General features: G+C 44.7%; 1 protein-coding gene across 2 annotated transcripts; it reads right to left on the bottom strand.

The window, feature by feature from the left end:
* Window positions 1–596: 596 nt before the first annotated feature.
* Window positions 597–18,697, bottom strand: TCTN2 (tectonic family member 2). Of its 2 annotated transcripts, none has more exons than XM_087705547.1 (18): window positions 18,542–18,697; window positions 16,809–16,913; window positions 15,902–15,975; window positions 15,432–15,636; window positions 13,631–13,734; window positions 13,302–13,498; window positions 12,013–12,136; window positions 11,779–11,911; window positions 10,394–10,459; window positions 9,329–9,433; window positions 7,775–7,852; window positions 7,243–7,323; window positions 6,298–6,409; window positions 6,011–6,114; window positions 5,042–5,195; window positions 3,656–3,781; window positions 1,747–1,835; window positions 597–754 (listed from the first exon to the last, which is right to left on the bottom strand). In XM_087705547.1, exons 1-18 carry the CDS (start codon window positions 18,612–18,614, stop codon window positions 639–641), a joined length of 2,046 nt encoding a protein of 681 aa, XP_087561673.1. In that variant the 5' UTR covers window positions 18,615–18,697; the 3' UTR covers window positions 597–638. The 2 variants fall into 2 exon arrangements, with proteins under 2 accessions (XP_087561673.1, XP_087561674.1); XM_087705548.1 differs by having other exon boundaries at window positions 13,631–13,731.
* Between the last annotated feature and the right edge of the window lie 210 nt (window positions 18,698–18,907).

Here is an 18,907-nt window from a genome sequence, read left to right as displayed (position 1 = left end):
TTCTTAGTAAATTATTGACAGCGTTGTGGGAATTAGTTGTTGAGCAGAGTGATGGTATTTGGGGGGAAAAACTGTCGTTGTGTCTAGTTGTTCTGGGGTGCAGTGCCCTGTAGCGTCATTTTGAGGGTAGAAGTTTTAAGTTTATTGTCATTGAACCTCCTACAACGAAACGAAATGCCATCTTTAGTGTACTTAACAGATTTCTGTAAGTCTTCTACAAAGACTTACAGATTTCAAGTCCCGGAATTCTCCCAGCCAGTTAAAAGACTTGTGGATGTCAACTTCCAGAATTCTCCAGCCAAGCTAGCTAAAACAAGAATTCTGGGAGTTTGAAGTCCAGAAGTCTTTTTAAGTTGACAAAAATCGGACGCCCAATAAAGCAGTACGATCCGCATCACATTTCGCATTGCATGGATTCTCTCTGATTGCTTGTTTTTTTCTGAAAAATCACAACACAGTTTTAGTTTTGTCCATTTTTATTTTTATTTTCTCTCTCTCTCTCTCCCCCTCTCTCTTTTTAGGAAAATATATCTGGGGGGGGAAAGGCCCATTCCCCCCCCTCTTTCCATAAAAGATGTGCATGATAAAAACATTAAAAAAAACCCATTGAAAATGTTTGCGGTTGATGCGAAGGCTTTTCAGCGCTTGAGCCAAAGGCTGAAGATCCCATTCCAAGGACCACTCAGAACCACTGCAAGGAGGACGAAGAAAACCAGCACCAGGCCTTTGGCAAGGGTGTGAGGATAAGGCTCTCCTGAAAAGGGGATGGAGACAAATGTTGTTTAGAAACGGGACGATGCAATGAAGAGAGGGCGGAGGGCGAGTCCGGACAAGCCTCCGTTAGAATGAGGATATCTCAACTACATAAATCTTCCCAGCCATCCTCTGCCAGGGACGAGTCTTTCCCCCCCCCCCCCCCGCCCCCAGCATAAGAAGAGATTTACAAAACAGGAATAGCAATAACACTTAGGCTTATATACCGCTTCACGGTGCTTTTACAGCCCTCTCTAAGCAGTTTACAGAGTCAGCCTCTTGCAAACCCCAACAATCTGGGTCCTCATTTTACTGTCCTTGGAAGGATGGAAGGCTGAGTCAACCTTGAGCCAGTTGGGCTCAAACTCCAGGCAGTTGGCAGAGTTAGCCTGCAATAGTGCATTGCGCTACGACGGCTCTTTCTACATGTATTGCTGCATAATGGAAATACACGTAGAGTATTATGTGATTATTAAAGGTAAAGGTTCCCCTCGCACATATGTGCTAGTCGTTCCCGACTCTAGGGGGTGGTGCTCATCTCCGTTTCAAAGCCGAAGAGCCAGCGCTGTCCGAAGACGTCTCCATGGTTGTGTGGCCGGCATGACTCAACGCACGGAACGCTGTTCCCTTCCCACCAAAGGTGGTCCCTATTTTCCAACTTGCATTTTTTACGTGCTTTCGAAATGCTAGGTTGGCAGAAGCTGGGACAAGTCAGGGGAGCTCACTCCGTTACGCGGCGCTAGGGATTCGAACCGCCAAACTTTCCAATCAACAAGCTCAGCATCTTAGCCACCGAGCCACCGCATCCCAATAAATGTGATTATTAGGAATCCTCTGATAATACTCGACATATAGTGCTCAGGCCCGGACTATCAACGAAGCTGATATAAAAGGAAAAGCATCTCCCTACTGAGACCCTTCACCACTCCACCCAAGGATTTGGGGGTCAACTAGAAACTAAGCATCTGAAAGGCCAAGTGACGGCCTTTTTACCTGTGTAATAGCGAGTAACGGGATAAAAAAGTTTAGGCCAGCAGACGTCGTTTCTCCTGCAGTCATACTCCGTGTAGTTAATTTGAAATCTGGAAAAGAAAATTTAGAAGTCTTAAGGGCAAAGCTGTGCCAAGAAAGTGATGGTCGCTCATAGACACAGAAAGTTTCACTTATGCAGGGGGGACCTGGATTTGTGACCATCATTGGGACCTGAATTTCCATCGCCAAGCAAAGTGGTTGCTAAGTGATTCGCAGCTGATTTTACAACCTCCCCCCCCCCCCTCGTTACTGACTGAATCACTGCTGTGGTTAAGTAAATCCAGTTTTCCCTTCCTCCTCTGTTTGACTGTTTGTCAGAGCCTGGGAAAGTCGCAAATGACGATCGCATGACTCTGTTTCCCTAACAGTTTCTCTGAAATATCCAGTAGATTTTAAGAAGAGATTGGACAAGCGTTTGTCTGAAATGGTATAGGGTTTGCTGCCTGAGTAGCGGGTTGGACTAGGTGACCTCCAAGGTCCCCTCCAACTATTCTATTCAATTCTATTCCTATTCTATTCTATTTTCCATTCCTTTTTCTATTCTATTCCTATTCTATTCTATTTCTATTCTATTTCTATTCTATTTCTATTCTATTTCTATTCTATTTCTATTCTATTCCTATTCTATTCTATTCCTATTCTATTCCTAGTCTATTCCTTATTCTATTCCTATTCTATTTTCCATTCCTTTTTCTATTCTATTCTATTCCTATTCTATTCTATTCCTGTTCTATTCTATTCCTATTCTATTCCTATTCTATTCCTTATTCTATTCCTATTCTATTCTATTTTCCATTCCTTTTTCTATTCTATTCTATTCCTATTCCTATTCTATTCCTATTCTATTCCTATTCTATTCCTATTCTATTCCTATTCTATTCCTATTCTATTCCTATTCTATTCCTATTCTATTCTATTTTCCATTCCTTTTTCTATTCTATTCTATTCCTTATTCTATTCTATTCCTATTCTATTTTCCATTCCTTTTTCTATTCTATTCTATTGCTATTCTATTGTATTTCTATACTATTCTATTCCTTATTCTATTCCTATTCTATTCCTATTCTATTCCTATTCCTATTCTATTCCTTACTCTATTCTATTCTTATTCTATTTTCCATTCCTTTTTCTATTCTATTCCTATTCTATTCTTATTCTATTTTCCATTCCTTTTTCTATTCTATTCTATTCCATTCTATTCCTTATTCTATTCTATTCCTATTCTATTCCTATTCTATTTTCCATTCCTTTTTCTATTCTATTCTATTCCTATTCTATTGTATTTCTATACTATTCTATTCCTTATTCTATTCCTATTCTATTCCTTATTCTATTCTATTCTTATTCTATTTTCCATTCCTTTTTCTACTCTATTCTATTCCTATTCTATTCCTATTCTATTCTATTTTCCATTCCTTTTTCTATTCTATTCTATTCCTATTCTATTGTATTTCTATACTATTCTATTCCTTATTCTATTCCTATTCTATTCCTATTCTATTCCTTATTCTATTCTATTCTTATTCTATTTTCCATTCCTTTTTCTACTCTATTCTATTCCTATTCTATTCCTATTCTATTCTATTCCTATTCTATTCTTATTCTATTTTCCATTCCTTTTTCTATTCTATTCTATTCCAGTCCTTATTCTGTTCTGTTCTAGTCCTATTCCTATTCTATTTTCCATTCCAGTCCTTATTCTACTCTACTCCACTCCACTCCACTCTACTCTTTTACTCTACTCTAGTCCAGTCCAGTCCAATCCTTATTCTATTCTATTCTATTCTATTCTATTCTATTCTATTCTATTCTATTCTATCCTATCCTATCCTATCCTATCCTATTCCATTCATCAGCATCCAAGACTTACCTTGTCTTTGGCACTGGGGGCTGAGCAGGTACTTTAATAAACTGCACTGCAGCAGAGATGGGAAGGGAAGTGACGTTCTCTGGACAAGCCAGGCCACAGGGAACCTGCCAGGTTATTGTTGAAAAACTGAAAGAGAGAAGTCTTTACTATACATGGGAACTGCGGCTGCAATGCAGAAGGCCTGGCCCTGTCACCTACCTGATTTTCATCAATCTTCTAATGTGAGGAGAGCCCTTTTTTTAGCCTAGTAATATTACAAAAGAGGACAACTCTAATTCTTAATCGTCAGAGCACAATTTTAGTGCTCATTAGAGCAGGTTTTTTTTTTTCTACGAAGCATCCTGAACAGCAGCAAAAATAAACAGCCATGATGCTAGACCTCAACGTCTGTGCTATGGGTGCATCGTAGAATTCAGTGAGACTTTTATTCCTCCTTGGGATGAAGCCCACTTTCTGATTGCAATAGGTCAAGTGGTTTGGGAATCATTTATGTTTCAATCCAAAATTGGAAAACCGGGTCACGTTAATTTTGGCCGTGTCATGCAGGGGAATTCACTGGAGAAAGCAAGCATGTTGGGAAGGTAAAGGTTCCCCTCACACATCCTTCCCGACTCTAGGGGACAGTGCTCCTGTCTGTTTCAAAGCCGAAGAGGCAGCGCTGTCCGAAGACGTCTCCGTGGTCACGTGGCCGGCATGACTCAACGCCAAAGGCTCACAGAACACTGCTACCTTCCCATCAAAGGTGGTTCCTATTTTTCTACTTGCACTTTTTACGTGCTTTCGAACTGCTAGGTTGGCAGAAGCTCAGGGACAAGGAATGGGATCTCACTCCATTACGCAGCACTAGGGATTCGAACCACCGACCTTCAGGAAACCAGGGCACCAAAGAACACGGTGACTGGACACTAGCCAAAGCTGACACCAGCCAAAGCACAGAACAGCTCAAATTAGCGCAAGGTCAGAAGATGTGGAGAGAGCTGGCCCATAGAATTGCCAAGAGTTGGACACAACTGAATGGATAACTTAATCATTATCGCGTTTCAATCAGAAATAAATTAGAAGTATATCATCTTCTTTTAACGACCCCCATAATCCCTTGCAGGGTGGAGTCTGGGCAAGTGAATGGAGGTAGCTGGTGTTTGAATGGCCGGATGCCCTTCATGTCGCCAGTAACGAGTTTTGTTCAGCTGATATATCCTTATTGTGCCCAGAGAGACAAATATCTGCCTCCACCTGGGATTGACCTCACAGCCTCCAGATTGTGAGGCGAGAGCGCCACTTCTAGGCCAGCGCACCACCAAATAAATTAGAAGTATATGTGGAAAGAGAAATCTAAAGACCTTGAAGAGATCTGAGTTTGGCAAATGGGAGTAAAACTGTACACACCTGATTTGCACCCCAAGTATCTCTTCTTGAGGGATTCCTTCTATGGCGCCCACATCGGCAGTGATGATCTGAATGTTCAGGTGGGCAGGAACATCAGGACAGATGCCTCTTAAGATCCCCTCACTTGTGTTGGTACTGGAAGAGGCATTTAAACCTGTAAGCAGCAAAAATGTATGGGCTGAGAAGGGGAAACAACCAAATTGCTCAGCGGTTTATCCTTTACTTTCAGCGTTAACAGAGAAGACAGGAAGGCGGGATTGCTTCATTCACTTCATTTGGCCCAAAATATTTCGACTTGTTTACAATGTCAACGTCCAACTTTACATTAAGTTAGAAGTCCGGTTATCTTTTACACCTGTGGCAGGGGAGCTAGACCATGGCTTTCGTTAACCAAAAAAAAAAATGTAAGAGGATCGTAATACTTTGTTGTTGTTGTTTGTTGTTAGTTGCGAAGTTGTGTTCGAGCCATTGTGACCCCATGGACAACACTCCTCCAGGCCTTCCTGTCCTCTCCCATACTCTGGAGTTCATTGAAGCTCACACCGGCTGCTTCAGTGACTCCATCCAGCCTCCTCCTTCTCCGCCGTCCCCTTCTTCTTTTGCCCTCCATCATTCCCAGCATGAGGCTCTTCTCCAGGGAGTCCTTCCTCCTTCTCATTAGGTGGCCAAAGCATTTGAGTTTCCTCTTCAGGATCTGGCCTTCTAAAGAGCAGTCAGGGTGGATCTCCTCTAGGACTGACCGGTTGGATGGCCTTGCAGTCCAAGGGACTCAATGCAGGAGTCTTCTTCTCCAGCACCAGAGCTCAAAGGCCTCCATTCTTTGGCGCTCAGGGTCCAATTTTCACAGCCATCCGTTGCAACTGGGAAAACCATAAGCCTTGACTAGACGCACTTTTGTTGGCAGGGTAATGCTTTTAAACACACTAAAAACCAACAATTAACTGGCAGGTTCTAAATTATGGTACTCACGGAGGACCTCCACCCAATCATCTGAGACATTTTTACGGGCGTTGCCTCTTTTTCCAACGTGGCTCACTTGCACCAAGGAATTGAGTCTTGCAGCAACGTCCCCCCTGCAAAGAAACAGACATGCAATAGAAATGGACCAGCAAACAGTTAATTTTGTTCCATTGAAAAGAAAAAACAACACCAGGTTTCAGGAATCAATGTGGATTTTTTAAAGCTTCCTTTATTTCAGCGTAAAATTGTAATGTCTTCCCTGTTTCAAAACGAAGAAGAAACTAAATCCATCTCACCTCAACTGCGTGCAGGTGTCTGCAAGGCTGACTTCCATAATGCATCCAGAAATGGAATTGAATCCGAACAAAAGGGGGGTCAGGTTTCCCGATGAACACAAGTTCTCGCCAACTAAGTAACGGAGAGATATCTGGTTGGGAAATTGTTTCCTCAAACTCACGTAGTGCTATTCTAGTATTTCAATAGGCTTTAGAAATTCTCTTCTCAGATCTCAGACAAATCAAAGGGAAATGATTCAGCTGCTCTCACAGCACAGATTTAGTTGCGAATTAAAACTCTTGTCAGGAATGGTTTTCAAAATTAAGACTTTGATATTGCTTTGCTGGAGCCTTTCACAGAAAAGGAAACATATTCGGAATTTTTCTTCCTGTTCTTAAGGATAAAGGTAAAAGTTCCCCTCGCATATATGTGCTAGTCGTTCCTGACTCTAGGGGGCGGTGCTCATCTCCGTTTCAAAGCCGAAGAGCCAGCGCTGTCCGAAGACGTCTCCGTGGTCGTGTGGCCGGCATGACTCAAGGCCGAAGGCGCACGGAAAGCTCTTCCCTTCCCACCAAAGGGGATCCCTATTTTTCTACTTGCATTTTTAGGTGCTTTCAAACTGCTAGGTTGGCAGAAGCTGGGACAAGTGACGGGGGCTCACTCCGTTACGCGGCACGAGGGATTCGAACTGCCAAACTACCAACCTTTCTGATCGACAAGCTCAGCGTCTTAGCCACTGAGCCCCCTTGTTCCCAAGGATAGGAACACTATATTTGCCAGGGGTAAAATAAGCACGGAATCCGTAAGATTCATTTAGCCAAATACAACTCCCATCACTTTGACCCCCCTCCTCCTCCACAGAAATATGCGTGAAGCCCCAAATGAACGTTGCAGCGAGAAGCAGGAGCCTGATGTCATTTCGTTCCTCTTGCAATTGTATAATGTTTGCTATCAAAAAGGGCTACCTGGCTTCCAAAGTTTTAGACTGGTCACAGGAGCCAACGAAGTCAGGTTGGCGGCTCTCACTGGCTTGCCAAGCTGGTAACCTGGGTAAACAAAAGAAGATTTTTGCAGGCTTCAAATATAGCCAGTAAGGCAACATTACAGAATGAGAGAGCTCTTGCTAGAGCTGACCATCTCTTAAATGCCAAATTTTATGCCCACCGTTCCTGGGAGCCTTGGAACTGGGTCAAGGACAGACAGGCAATCCTGGATTTGCAACAATTCATTTCGGGACCGTTCAAAGTTACAGCAGCACTGGAAAAAGTGACTTATGACGGTTTTTCACACTTATGCCGGTTGCAGTTCTAGAGCGGGTCAAGCTAGCAAGCAGCCCACATCCTTTCCCTCCAAGAAACTCTTGGCTGCGTGTCACCCAAACCATCCAAGTCCAGCTGCCAAAGGCCACCCCTTCCTCCTACAGATTACATGATCAAAACTAAACTGAAACGATCAGCCACGGAGGGAGACTCTGCCCCCAAAAGTCACTTCACCCACCTGGGTTCCCCGAGAATTCTTCCATGCTCGTCGCATCAGCGCTCACAAACGTGACAGTGAATTTCTGTGTGATCGTTTCTAGCGAAGACAAAATGCGAAATGGACAAATGGAAACCGGAAGAGACAGCGCTTACGCTGACGCTTTGGTCCAAATAATTTGAGACGCCTTAGCTGGGTTACCGTATCACAGGCAGCGACGGCTTGTTTTGGGAAAATATTTACAGACCCCTCGCATCCTGGGCCTCAATTGTTTCAATTCCCACCCTCAAAACGACGCTATAGAGCACTGCACACCAGAACAACTAGACACAAGGACAGTTTTTCCCTGAACGCCATCACTCTGCTAAAGAAATAATTCTCTCACCACTGTCAAACTATTGACTAAGGCTGCATCACTATTACTATTAGTCTTCTCATCGTTCCTATCACCCATCTCCTCCCACTGATGACTGCAGGACTGTGACTTTGTTGCTTGTATCCTTACGATTTATATTGTTTCCTAGAATGATTTGATTGCTTATTTGTACCCCATGATTATCATTAAGTGTTGCACCTTATGATTTGTGACGAATGTATCTTTTCTTTTTATGTACATTAAGAGCATCTGAAGCAAAGACAAATTCCTTATGTGTCCAACCTCACTTGGCCAATAAAGAATTCTACACTCTACTCTACTCCTCATTTATCATTTAATGAATTTATAGGCCGTCCAATCCCGAAGGACTCCGGGCGGCTTACAACAATACATTTAAAAAAATAGAAACGTTAAAAACACAGAAACATAGATTTAAAAAGACCACAACATACACCCAGTCTAATCGGGGCTGGACCTCAGTCATGAGGTCAACAGCCCGGGGCCTGCCGGAATAGCCAGGTCTTAATAGCCTTTCGGAAGGCCATGAGAGTGGGTAGGGTCTGGATCTCTGGGGGCAGTTTGTTCCAAAGGGTCGGAGCGGCTACTGAGAAGGCCCTCCCCCAGGTGGTTGCCAGCCGACATTGTCTGGCTGACGGCACCCGGAGGAGGCCCACCCTGTGCGATCTTATCGGTCGTTGGGAGGTATGTGGCAGAAGACGGTCTCACAGATATCCGGGTCCTAGGCAATGTAAGGATTTAAAGGTGATAACCAGCTCTACTCTACTCTACTTCTATTCTATTCCATTCCACTCCATTCCATTCTATTCACCATGGTTTCTTCAACCATCATCCCTGGGTTCGTGCATTAAGCCAAAATCCAAACTAAGCCAATCATTTTAAAAAAAAACTTTATGGCCGAGTTCATTAGGAATCCAAGCCATATTACATTTAAGTTTTTAGGGCATTTCCCATGAAATGCTGTTTTCTACTTCTCTGTCCAAAGTCAGACCCCCTTCAAGTTGAATAGATTCCAGGGTTGTTTTTTTTATGAACCAAAGGCAAGGATGCTTCAGGGCCAATGTAAGAAAACAACAGCTAGGACAACCAATTCCAAATCACGCAGATAATCTTTTGTTTGCTGGAAAGCAAATATTGTTAAAAAATAAAAACTGGACTAAGAGAAATATAAAAAAAACTACCTTCTGGACACATTCCACCATAAAGGACTTTGATCTTCAGTTCTTTAATTCTTTTGCCTTCCCATATTATGATGTAATCTTCGGCAAAGCTCACATTTCTGCATTCTGAACAAGAAGGAAAGCTCTCGTATAGATTATAGGTCATGTATGTGCAGTTTTTTTTTATTAAACCTTTTCAAAAGACGGGTTATAACTACAGTAGTGGGCAAAATTGTAGAAATCTTTTGTGAAAAAGTGTATTTATGAGGTTTGATGGCAAATAACACCACATTCTTTCAGTAGTACCATAATAGTATATATCAATGGAAAGATAATTTAATCACGAATGTAATGCAACAACGTTTGCTCAATTATCTGTATTCTATGAAAAGCTATAGCCAAATATAGCCGGCGTTAAAACCCAGTTAATAGAAGCAATCATTCAGTCTTGGTTTCACATTATAACAGCTGCAGAACTAAAAGACTGGGTCCCTTCCGTGGGAAGATGTCGTAAGGCCATAATTCATGCTAAAGTTTACCCAACTAAATATTTAGAGCCGAGGTGGCGCAGTGGTTAGAGTGCAATACTGCAGGCCACTTCAACTGACTGCTATCTGCAGTTCGGTGGTTCAAATCTCACCGGCTCAAGGTTAACTCAGCCTTCCATCCTTCCGAGGTGGGTGAAATGAGGACCCGGATTGTTGGGGGCAATATGCTGACTCTGTAAACCGCTTAGAGAGGGCTGAAAGCCCTATGAAGCGGTAGATAAGTCTAACTGCTATTGCTATTGCTATTTAACTGACATGGTGAGCATTTTTGTATATCTCATTTTTTCTACGTGTTTCACTTTTCTTCTTTATAACTGCCACTCTAATAGCAAACCCTTCATAGAAGTTATTGCATTACATTCTTGATCAAATTATCTTTCCACTGATATATAATTTTATGGTGCTACTCCAAAAAAATAAAAATAAAGTGGGGCTATTAGCCATCAAACCTCAAAAATGCTGTACGCTTTTCCCAAAAGGTTCCCACAATTTGGGCCACTACTATACACCTATAAAAACTCCCCCAATGCATATTCACCTTTCCCAGGACAAGGGAGCAAGGCAGGATTTCTCTCCTCGTAGGTCACTTCTGCTTTGATGTTATCTGGAAAGGGAAAAAGGGATTAAAGGCAAAATCAAACTGGGACGGAAGAGCCAATAGAAGGTAGTTTTGGACTTACGACTGCTGTCGAGGCCCAAATTCCTGTTGTTAAGTGAGACATTTTTGAAGTCAGTTTTGCCCCCGTTTTATGACCTTTCTTGCCCCCCCCGTTTGTTAAGGGAATCCCTGCAGTCGTTAAGTGAGTAACACGGTTGTTCAGGGAATCCGGCTTCCCCAATGAATTTTGCTTGTCAGAAGGCCGCAAAAGGGGATTGTGTGACTTGAGGTCACTGCGACCGTCATAAATAGGAGTCAGTTTGCCAAGCCTCAGAATTTTGATCACATGACCACGGGGATGCTGTGAGGGTCATAAATGTGAAAAACGATTGTAAGTCACTTTTTACAATGCCGCTGTAACTTTGAATGGTCAGTAAACAAACTGTTGTAAGTTGAGGACTCCATGTATTAACCCAGGTGGCATTTGTCTTCTTCTGGCAAAGGGGAACCACAAAAGCAGAATTAGGCGCTTGCATTTTTAAAGAGCCAAGGAATCAAAAGATGTTTGCTCCGGGGAAGAAAGTGATGGCCAATCTAGATGGCATCCTAAAAAACAGAGACCTCACCCTGCCAACAAAAGTGCGTCTAGCCAAGGCTTATGGTTTCCCCAGTTGCAATGGATGGCTGTGAAGGTTGGATCATAAGGAAGGCTGAGTACCAAAGAACGGAGGCCTTTGAACTCTGGTGCTGGAGAAGACTCCAAGGTGAGTCCATCCAACCATCCAAACTGATCAGTCCTAGAGGAGATCCACCCTGGCTGCTCTTTAGAAGGCCAGATCCTGAAGAGGAAACCCAAATCTTTGGCCACCTGATGAGAAGGAAGGAAGCCAAAGAATGGAGGCCTTTGAACTCTGGTGCTGGAGAAGAAGACTCCTGCATTGAGTCCCTTGGACTGCAAGGCCATCCAACCGGTCAGTCCTAGAGGAGATCCACCCTGGCTGCTCTTTAGAAGGCCAGATCCTGAAGAGGAAACTCAAAAGACTTCGGCCACCTGATGAGAAGGAAGGAAGGACTCCCTGGAGAAGAGCCTCATGCTGGGAACGATGGAGGGCAAAAGAAGAAGGGGACGGCAGAGGAGGAGGTGGCTGGATGGAGTCACCGAAGCAGTTGGCCTGAGCTTCAATGGACTCCAGGGGATGGGAGGGGACAGGATGGCCTGGAGGAACGTGGTCCATGGGGGTCAAATGGGTTAGACACGACTTCGCAACTGACATTTTTTTTAAAAAATTGCATGAAAAGATCACTGGCAATCAAAACTGCCATACCTCCGACACCGCTGTTTATCGCGATGTCTGATCCGACTCTCTCTGCTTCCTTGCATGTAGCCACACATTCGGCTTCAATATTCCGAAGGAAGGGAACGGGAGCATTTCTCGCACAGCTGCCAGCGATGAATGGCTGGATGACACGAGAAATATACGATATCAGGCATAATTTCCCCTTTCCCCTCTTTCATATACAAAAAAGAAAAAAAAAAGAAACCAGAGAGTTCTCTTTACCTGTGGAACTGTAAAATAGTCATTGCGAGGAGTCAGGATGGGGTCCCCTTGCTCGTAACCGTTGGACAGTTTCCCTGGGGTGGTTTGCAATGGAAGCTTCAAGGAAGACACTCGCGATGAAGAACTGCAAATAAATATAATAAATCTATAATCTGTTTGTACGATAGAGGATGTGGGGATTTCCAGCCTCACCCCCCTAAACAGACAAGACTGAAAGTCTAAACCATTTTGCTGTCATTTTCGGGAGGCCCCGTCTAAGAACCACGCTTGTCTCCTCCCCAAATTAAAACCAGGTGCTACAAATTCATTGTGACCTCATCAACTTCACTGCCTTGGGGAGAAGGAAGAAACAAGAACGCTTTGCCTGACTCTTACAGAGACAGGAATATAAAATACACATAAAATATAAATGCACATATAAAGGGCAAATGACAAATTCAACTGCTCTGCAAGGTGAAATCATAGGACAATAATTATTCAGGCCAAACCAGTGGTGGGATTCAATTATTTTTTTACTACCAATTCTGTGGGCGTGGCTTGGCAGGCATGGTTCGGTGGATGTGGTGGGCGTGGCAGCAGCAGGATAGTGTAAAACTTCCATTTCCACCACATTCCAGTGGAAGGATGCTGTAAAACCTCAATTTCCACCACATTCCAGTGGAAGGATGCTGTAAAACCTCCATTTCCACCACATTCCAGGGGAAGGATGTTATAAAACCTCCATTTCCACCACATTCCAGTGGAAGGATGCTGTAAAATCTCCATTTCCACCACATTCCAGGGAAAGGATGTTGTAAAACCTCCATTTCCACCACATTCCAGGGAAAGGATGCTGTAAAACCTCCATTTCCACCCCACCCCACTAATCTGCTTTCCAGCCCCACTCTCCTGTGCAGGGCGACAGAAGACGACCTGGCCAATCAGCTGGGGCTCAGGAGACAGAGAATAGATGAGGGCGAGGCCAGCCAGAGGTGGTATCTGCTAATTCTCCGAACTACTCAAAATTTCTGCTACCGGTTAGCCAGAACTGATCAGAACTGGCTGAATCCCACCTCTGGGCCAAACACACGTTCTGTAGCCATGTTTCGCAACCTTGATTGCTTGACAACGAGCGGAGCACAGCTCCCAGAATTACCTAGCTAGCGTGGGGAATTTGGGGAGTTAAAGCCCAATCTCCTTCAAGCAGCCGAGGTTGAGCATCAATGTGCTATAGAAACAGATGGCCTGCTGATCTAAAGCTTGTTTCATAGTCCCACACCGCTAACCCTCGGAGGAGTTTCCATACTTACGTAGAACCATCAAAGAAGTATCCAAGGAAAGGGGAATTATTAAGGGGAGACTGCACACATAGGAAGGGAAACCAGTCAGGGGTCAAGATTCCGGATTTGACGGAGCAAAGCTGGTCAAACGGGGGATTGACGTCCCCGCCAAACACCCCTTCAAAACAGGAGCCCTCAAAAAGCTGCTTCATCTCTGGGGTACAATCCTGGGAGAAGAAGGGAGAGATGCAGAGCTGGGATCAGCCCGATGCCATTCTAATAAGACTGAGTAACTTCATGGGCAAATCTTAGGGGCAAATAGAATGAAGAGTTACGGAAATTAAAGGCAGAATTAGTACCTCATCACAACAGCACTGAATATCACAAGCTCCTGCCGTGAGGTTGCAGGGACAGGAGCCCAAGGGGTGGAAGACTTGATTGGGGATCATCGTTGCGTTCTCTATTAAAGAAGAAAAAGGTGAGAACTGATGGGTTGATTTCAAGAGATGCCTTTTTCTTTCAATGCCTTCTTTCTCCTGAACAATTGTTGTGGCCCGCCAGCAGCCAGAGGAGCTGGCAGCAGATTCGGACAGTGAGGAGGTTGGGGAGGAACCTGGGGCAGTCCTGGAGTCTGGGGAAGGCTCGGATGAGGGCTCTGTGTCGGAGGCAGAGAGGGGGCCAGGGCCGTCTGACAGTTCTCAGCTGCCTTCGGAGTCGGACATCAGTGAGGCAGAAGAACAGCTGGAGCCTGTTCCCAGTGTGCGCATGCTCAGTGCTGCCAGACGAAGGGAAGAGCTAAAGAACAGGGGTCGACTTGGGAGTAAGGCCACAGGGGGACGGTGAATGGCCCCTCCCAGAGGAAATAAAAGAGGAGCGAAAGGGGAGTGGAGTTTGCAGGAGACAATTAGTTCGCTTCATTGGTTCGTGACTCTCCGAGGCTCCTTGCCAAGTTTTGCAGATATGGGCCTGGCAGCTGTCCAAGCCAGATAAGGTCTGTGACTGTAAATCCTCCCTTGAAAGACTTTGCTGGATGTGAATGAGCAGAATCCACAGTCAATTAATAAAAGGGTTTTTTTGTCAGGACCAGGGGTTTGCTTCATGCTCTTGGGAAGCCTAGACCAGAACAACAATCAAAACCTTTTTATGCATGCAAAATATTTGTGCAAACCACTTTTGAATCTCCTTATTCACTGGACCATACTGCTTTCTACACTTGCTTTACTGTCCAGCTGAAATTTCTGAGCTGGGCAGCCTTATAATTCGGTTATAATGTGGGTCCTGGGTGATCTCTTGAGTTTGATTGTTTTCTTGCAGATGTCTCATTACCAAACTAAGTCACATCATCAATGCAAAGAGTGTAGGATTTTCTCCCTTACTAACACTGACGAAGTGACCTAGTTTGGTAAAGAAACATCTGCAAGGAAACCACCAAGCTCAGAGACCGCCAAGGACAGTGTCTTCTTATCAGATTGATTATATAAATTCCTGTTAAAAGAAAGCTTTTGTTTCATCCATGCAAGACGTCATTTTTGAAAAATGTCATTGGGGAAGATATGTTGCAACCAAAGCTAAAATAATCGCAACCTCTACAGATCCAACACAACTATCCTCCGCGAGCTGCACTGGCTGCCCATCGGTCTCCGGACTCGCTTCAAGGTGCTAGTCGTTACTTATAAAGCCCTACATGGCATCGGACCTGGGTACCTGAGAGACCGCCTCCTGCCAATTACCTCCCAAAGACCGATTCGATCGCACAGACTAGGCCTCCTTCGGATTCCATCGGCCGGCCAATGTCGCCTGGTGACCCCCAGGGGAGGGCCTTCTCTGTTGCAGCTCCGGCCCTCTGGAACGAGCTCCCTGTTGAGATCCGGACCCTTACTACCCTCCCGGCCTTCCGTAAAGCTACTAAGTCCTGGCTGCTCCAGCAGGCCTGGGGCTGTTGAATCATCCAGCCCCACTTTAACTGTGAATGTTGTTGTATTTTAAAATCGCTGTATTGTCTTATTTATCTCCCCTTCCCTTTTTATTGTGAGCCGCCTGGAGTCCTTCGGGAGTGGGCGGCATACAAAACTAATAAAATCCAAATCCAAATCCAAATCCAAATCTAACTGTAGTGGGAGACCCATGGAAGTCAGCATACAGCCAGAGGGAATCAAATACCTTCTATTTTTCCCGTTAGGTTTCCTGAAGATGTATTAGCATATATTTCCGCTTGGATTAACAGCCGGGCCATGACCTTTGCCCCTTGACATGCTGAGACCTGCAGACTTTGAAGCAAGCACAGGGCCTCCGCACAGCAGTCGGTGGCGTTTGAGACACACAGTTGCAGGTGCCTAGTCAAGGACACCGTCACCTTGGAAACGTCCTGAAATGCAGAATAGGACCGTTAGCAATTAACCGAGACAGATTTATGAATTACAGCATAACTGTGAATATTAAGCCCACATCAGGGATAAAACAGCAATATTTTATTTGGGCCCCAACTCACTGCGATGGTAAAAAAAAAAAAAAATGTCAAAGGAAAATCTAGGTCAAGAATTAATGGAAAGAGATTTGCAGGAGATACTTCAGAAGTTGATCTAAGATCGTTTGCTGGCAAGGATAAGAGGAGAGTCACTTTTTCTACTCACTCCTTGGCGTGTGACTTGCAAGCTCCAATCATCTGTTCGGTTTCTGCCACTACAGTCGGAAAGGGGCAACAGTCCTAGAAGAAAGCAGAGAACGTTACCGTATGCAATGAACATTGAACAAACACTCAATTTCGCAGCTACCAAGATTGTTGGCCGAGATGGTACAAAAAAAGCCGGGGAAATGAATGAAGCCTGGAAAACGGGCCCCTTGTCATTCAACAGGAGTGCTGATTCACCACCAGCTTATCAGATACTCAGGAGCCAGGGACTCCACAGCCGCAAGGAAATAACAACCAACAACTTAATAGTCATCCACACCCAAACCAGCAACGAAAAAGCCACACCCAACCAGGCACCACATAAATATGATGCATAGAACAGCCACAAGAGCTGCGGTGGCACAGTGGTTAGAATGCAGTACTGCAGGCTACTTCTGCTGACTGCTGGCTGCCTGCAATTTGGCAGTTCAAATCTCAAGGCTCAAGGTTGACTCAGCCTTCCATCCTTCCGAGGTGGGTCAAATGAGGACCAAAATTATTAGGAACAAGAGGCTGACTCTGTAAACCACTTAGAGAGGGCTGTAAAGCACTGTGAAGCGGTTTATAAGTCCAAGTGCTATGCTCTGCTCTGCTATGCTATAGTCCAAATCACACATTCTGATGAGAGGTTCCCCGAAGATGGGTTTCAGTACGAGTTAGAAAGCTGAGACTAAACCTCTGGTCCCATTGACTGACCCAGATTGGATCCAGCATTATCCTTAATGAATTATCATCTCCCAAGCATCATTCTTACTAGGAAGAGTAAAGCTAATTCATTTTCCAAAGGAGAAAACAATTTCTTCCCCCTTCTCTTTGGAGTTCCAGAGCTTCCTGGGGCCATCCCAAAAATGGTTTTGAAGGATGCTTACCTGTTTCGTTGTCTGCCACAGCGAGAGAGAAAGTATCGGCATGGCTGTTGGTCAAAGAAGCTGTGACCATCGTCCCAGACATGTGGATGAACGAAGGTTGGAAATCTAAACAAGGAAATCATTTTTTTTTTAGACATATTGATATCACCCATTAAATCTTTGCAAAACCTTTTCTTCCTAAAGTGGTCTTGGCCAATTTCTTCACCATTTCATTTCACCATCTCAGTAAAAGTTTAGGAAATCTAGGGCACCATAAGAGATTGTGGAGACTGTGTTGTTATGTCATCATTCAGCGCTACAAAGAATGAAGTTAAAAGAGGCAGGAAGTGGCTAACACCCATGTTTTTGAGCACACGGAATGGGTTGCAATGTACAGAAGGCTTTGGATGTTGTCGATTCAGGACAGCCTGAACAAAACCCAATCAAGGGAAATTTTAAAAAAAAAACAAAGCACTAGTTCACAAACTCTCTTACAGCCATGTTCCCTAAGAGACTTAGCTATGATGGCACAAACTAAACTTTTGTCAGTGTGTGTGTGTATGCATGGGGATTTCCAACTTTTGGGGGCTCAGTATGTTTATTGTACCAACTCAGCCCCCCGTTTAGGTCAGAAAATTGGGTATTGTACACATCCTGAACATGGGTTCATTCGGACCATGTGAACCTGACTATGAAGGGATGGATGGGTGGATGGAGGGAGGGAAGGAAATGGGAGGGCAGAAGGAAGGAAGGAAAGGAGATGGATGGGAAGGAGGGAGGGTTGAGACAGGTTGGAAGAAAGGAAGGAAGGAAGAAAGAAAGAAAGAAAGAAAGAAAGAAAGAAAGAAAGAAAGAAAGAAAGAAAGAAAGAAAGAAAGAAAGAAAGAAAGAAAAGAGAAAGGGGAGGGAGGGAGGAGATGGGAAAGGGAAAAAGAGAAGGAAGGATGGTCTGGAGTTTAGGAAGGAAGGAAGGAAGGAAGGAGATAGGTTGGAAGGAAGGAAGAAATGAAGGAAAGAAGGAAAGGAAGGAAGGAAGGAAACAAGAAAGGAAAGAAGGAGATAGGTTGGAAGGAAGAAAGGAAGGAAGGAGATAGGTTGGAAGAAATGAAGGAAGGAAGGAGGGAGGGAAGGAAGGAGATGGGAAAGGGAAAGGGAAAAAGAAGGAAGGATGGTCTGGAGTTTAGGAAGGAAGGAGATAAGTTGGAAGAAATGAAGGGAGGGAGGGAGGGAAGAAAGGAAGGAGATGGGAAAGGGAAAGGGAAAAAGAAGGAAGGATGGTCTGGAGTTTAGGAAGGAAGGAGATAAGAAGGAAGGAAGGAAGGAAGGAAGGAAGGAAGGAAGGAAGGAAGGAAGGAAGGAAGGAAGGAAGGAAGGAAGGAAGAATGGAAAGAAGGAGATAGGTTGGAAGAAATGAAGGAAGGAAGGAGGGAGGGAGGGAAGAAAGGAAGGAGATGGGAAAGGGAAAGGGAAAAAGAGAAGGAAGGGAGTTTAGGAAGGAAGGAAGGAAGGAGATAGGTTGAAAGGAAAGAAGAAATGAAGGAAACAAGAAAGGAAGGAGATAGGTTGGAAGAAATGAAGAAAGGAAGGAAAAAAGAAAGAAAAGGCGGGAGGAAGGAGAGAGGAGGAAGGGAGGAAGACATTTCATGGCTGAGGGACGGGCAGGACTAAATCACAAAGGCACGAAGCGGCACCGGTTGGATTTCTGCCTGCCCGTTGCTGCTTAAGCCCCCCCCTTAAATCTCCCCCTCACCCACCCTGCTGCCCATCCTGGGCCCCGGCCCCAAACAGCGACAGCAGCCCCCAGAGGACCCCCCGGAGGAGGCTCATGGCGAGGCTAAGACGCGCCACTCGGGGCCTCAGGATCGCCTCCCGACCCCGCCGCCGCCGCCGCCATCTTGCCCGGCGCCTTCCCCGGTTGCTATGGAGACGGCCGGGAGGAACCAAGTCGTCTCTGAGGGAGCGCGAAAGGATTGCGGGGCTGCCGAAGAGGTTTTTTTTTAAAAAAATGACTGAAACCTCCCGTTGCGTTGCGAGTGGAAGTTAAGCAGAGGACAAAAATTGCGCGTCTGTGGTTGAAAACAACACAAGAGGCCCTTTCTTATTACTGTCCTTCCCCCCAC

This window comes from Thamnophis sirtalis, unplaced genomic scaffold (genome assembly GCF_051295495.1).
Source record: "Thamnophis sirtalis isolate CommonGarterSnake01/CBP01778 unplaced genomic scaffold, rThaSir2_p1.2 scaffold_2, whole genome shotgun sequence".
NCBI classification, from domain to species: Eukaryota; Metazoa; Chordata; class Lepidosauria; order Squamata; family Natricidae; genus Thamnophis; species Thamnophis sirtalis.
Note: the sequence above shows the minus strand (reverse complement) of the source record. Positions and strands in the feature narration are given on the sequence as shown.

What these genes read in the sequence shown, in the direction of transcription:
- TCTN2 (XM_087705547.1), bottom strand. Translation starts at nt 18,614, where the DNA reads ATGAGCCTCCTCCGGGGGGTCCTCTGGGGGCTGCTGTCGCTGTTTGGG. An exon ending in GGCCCAGGATGGGCAGCAGG is followed by an intron (nt 16,914 to 18,541) that starts GTGGGTGAGGGG and finishes TTCCTTGTTTAG; the next exon opens with ATTTCCAACCTTCGTTCATC. An exon ending in TTCAGTGCTGTTGTGATGAG is followed by an intron (nt 13,499 to 13,630) that starts GTACTAATTCTG and finishes TTCTTCTCCCAG; the next exon opens with GATTGTACCCCAGAGATGAA.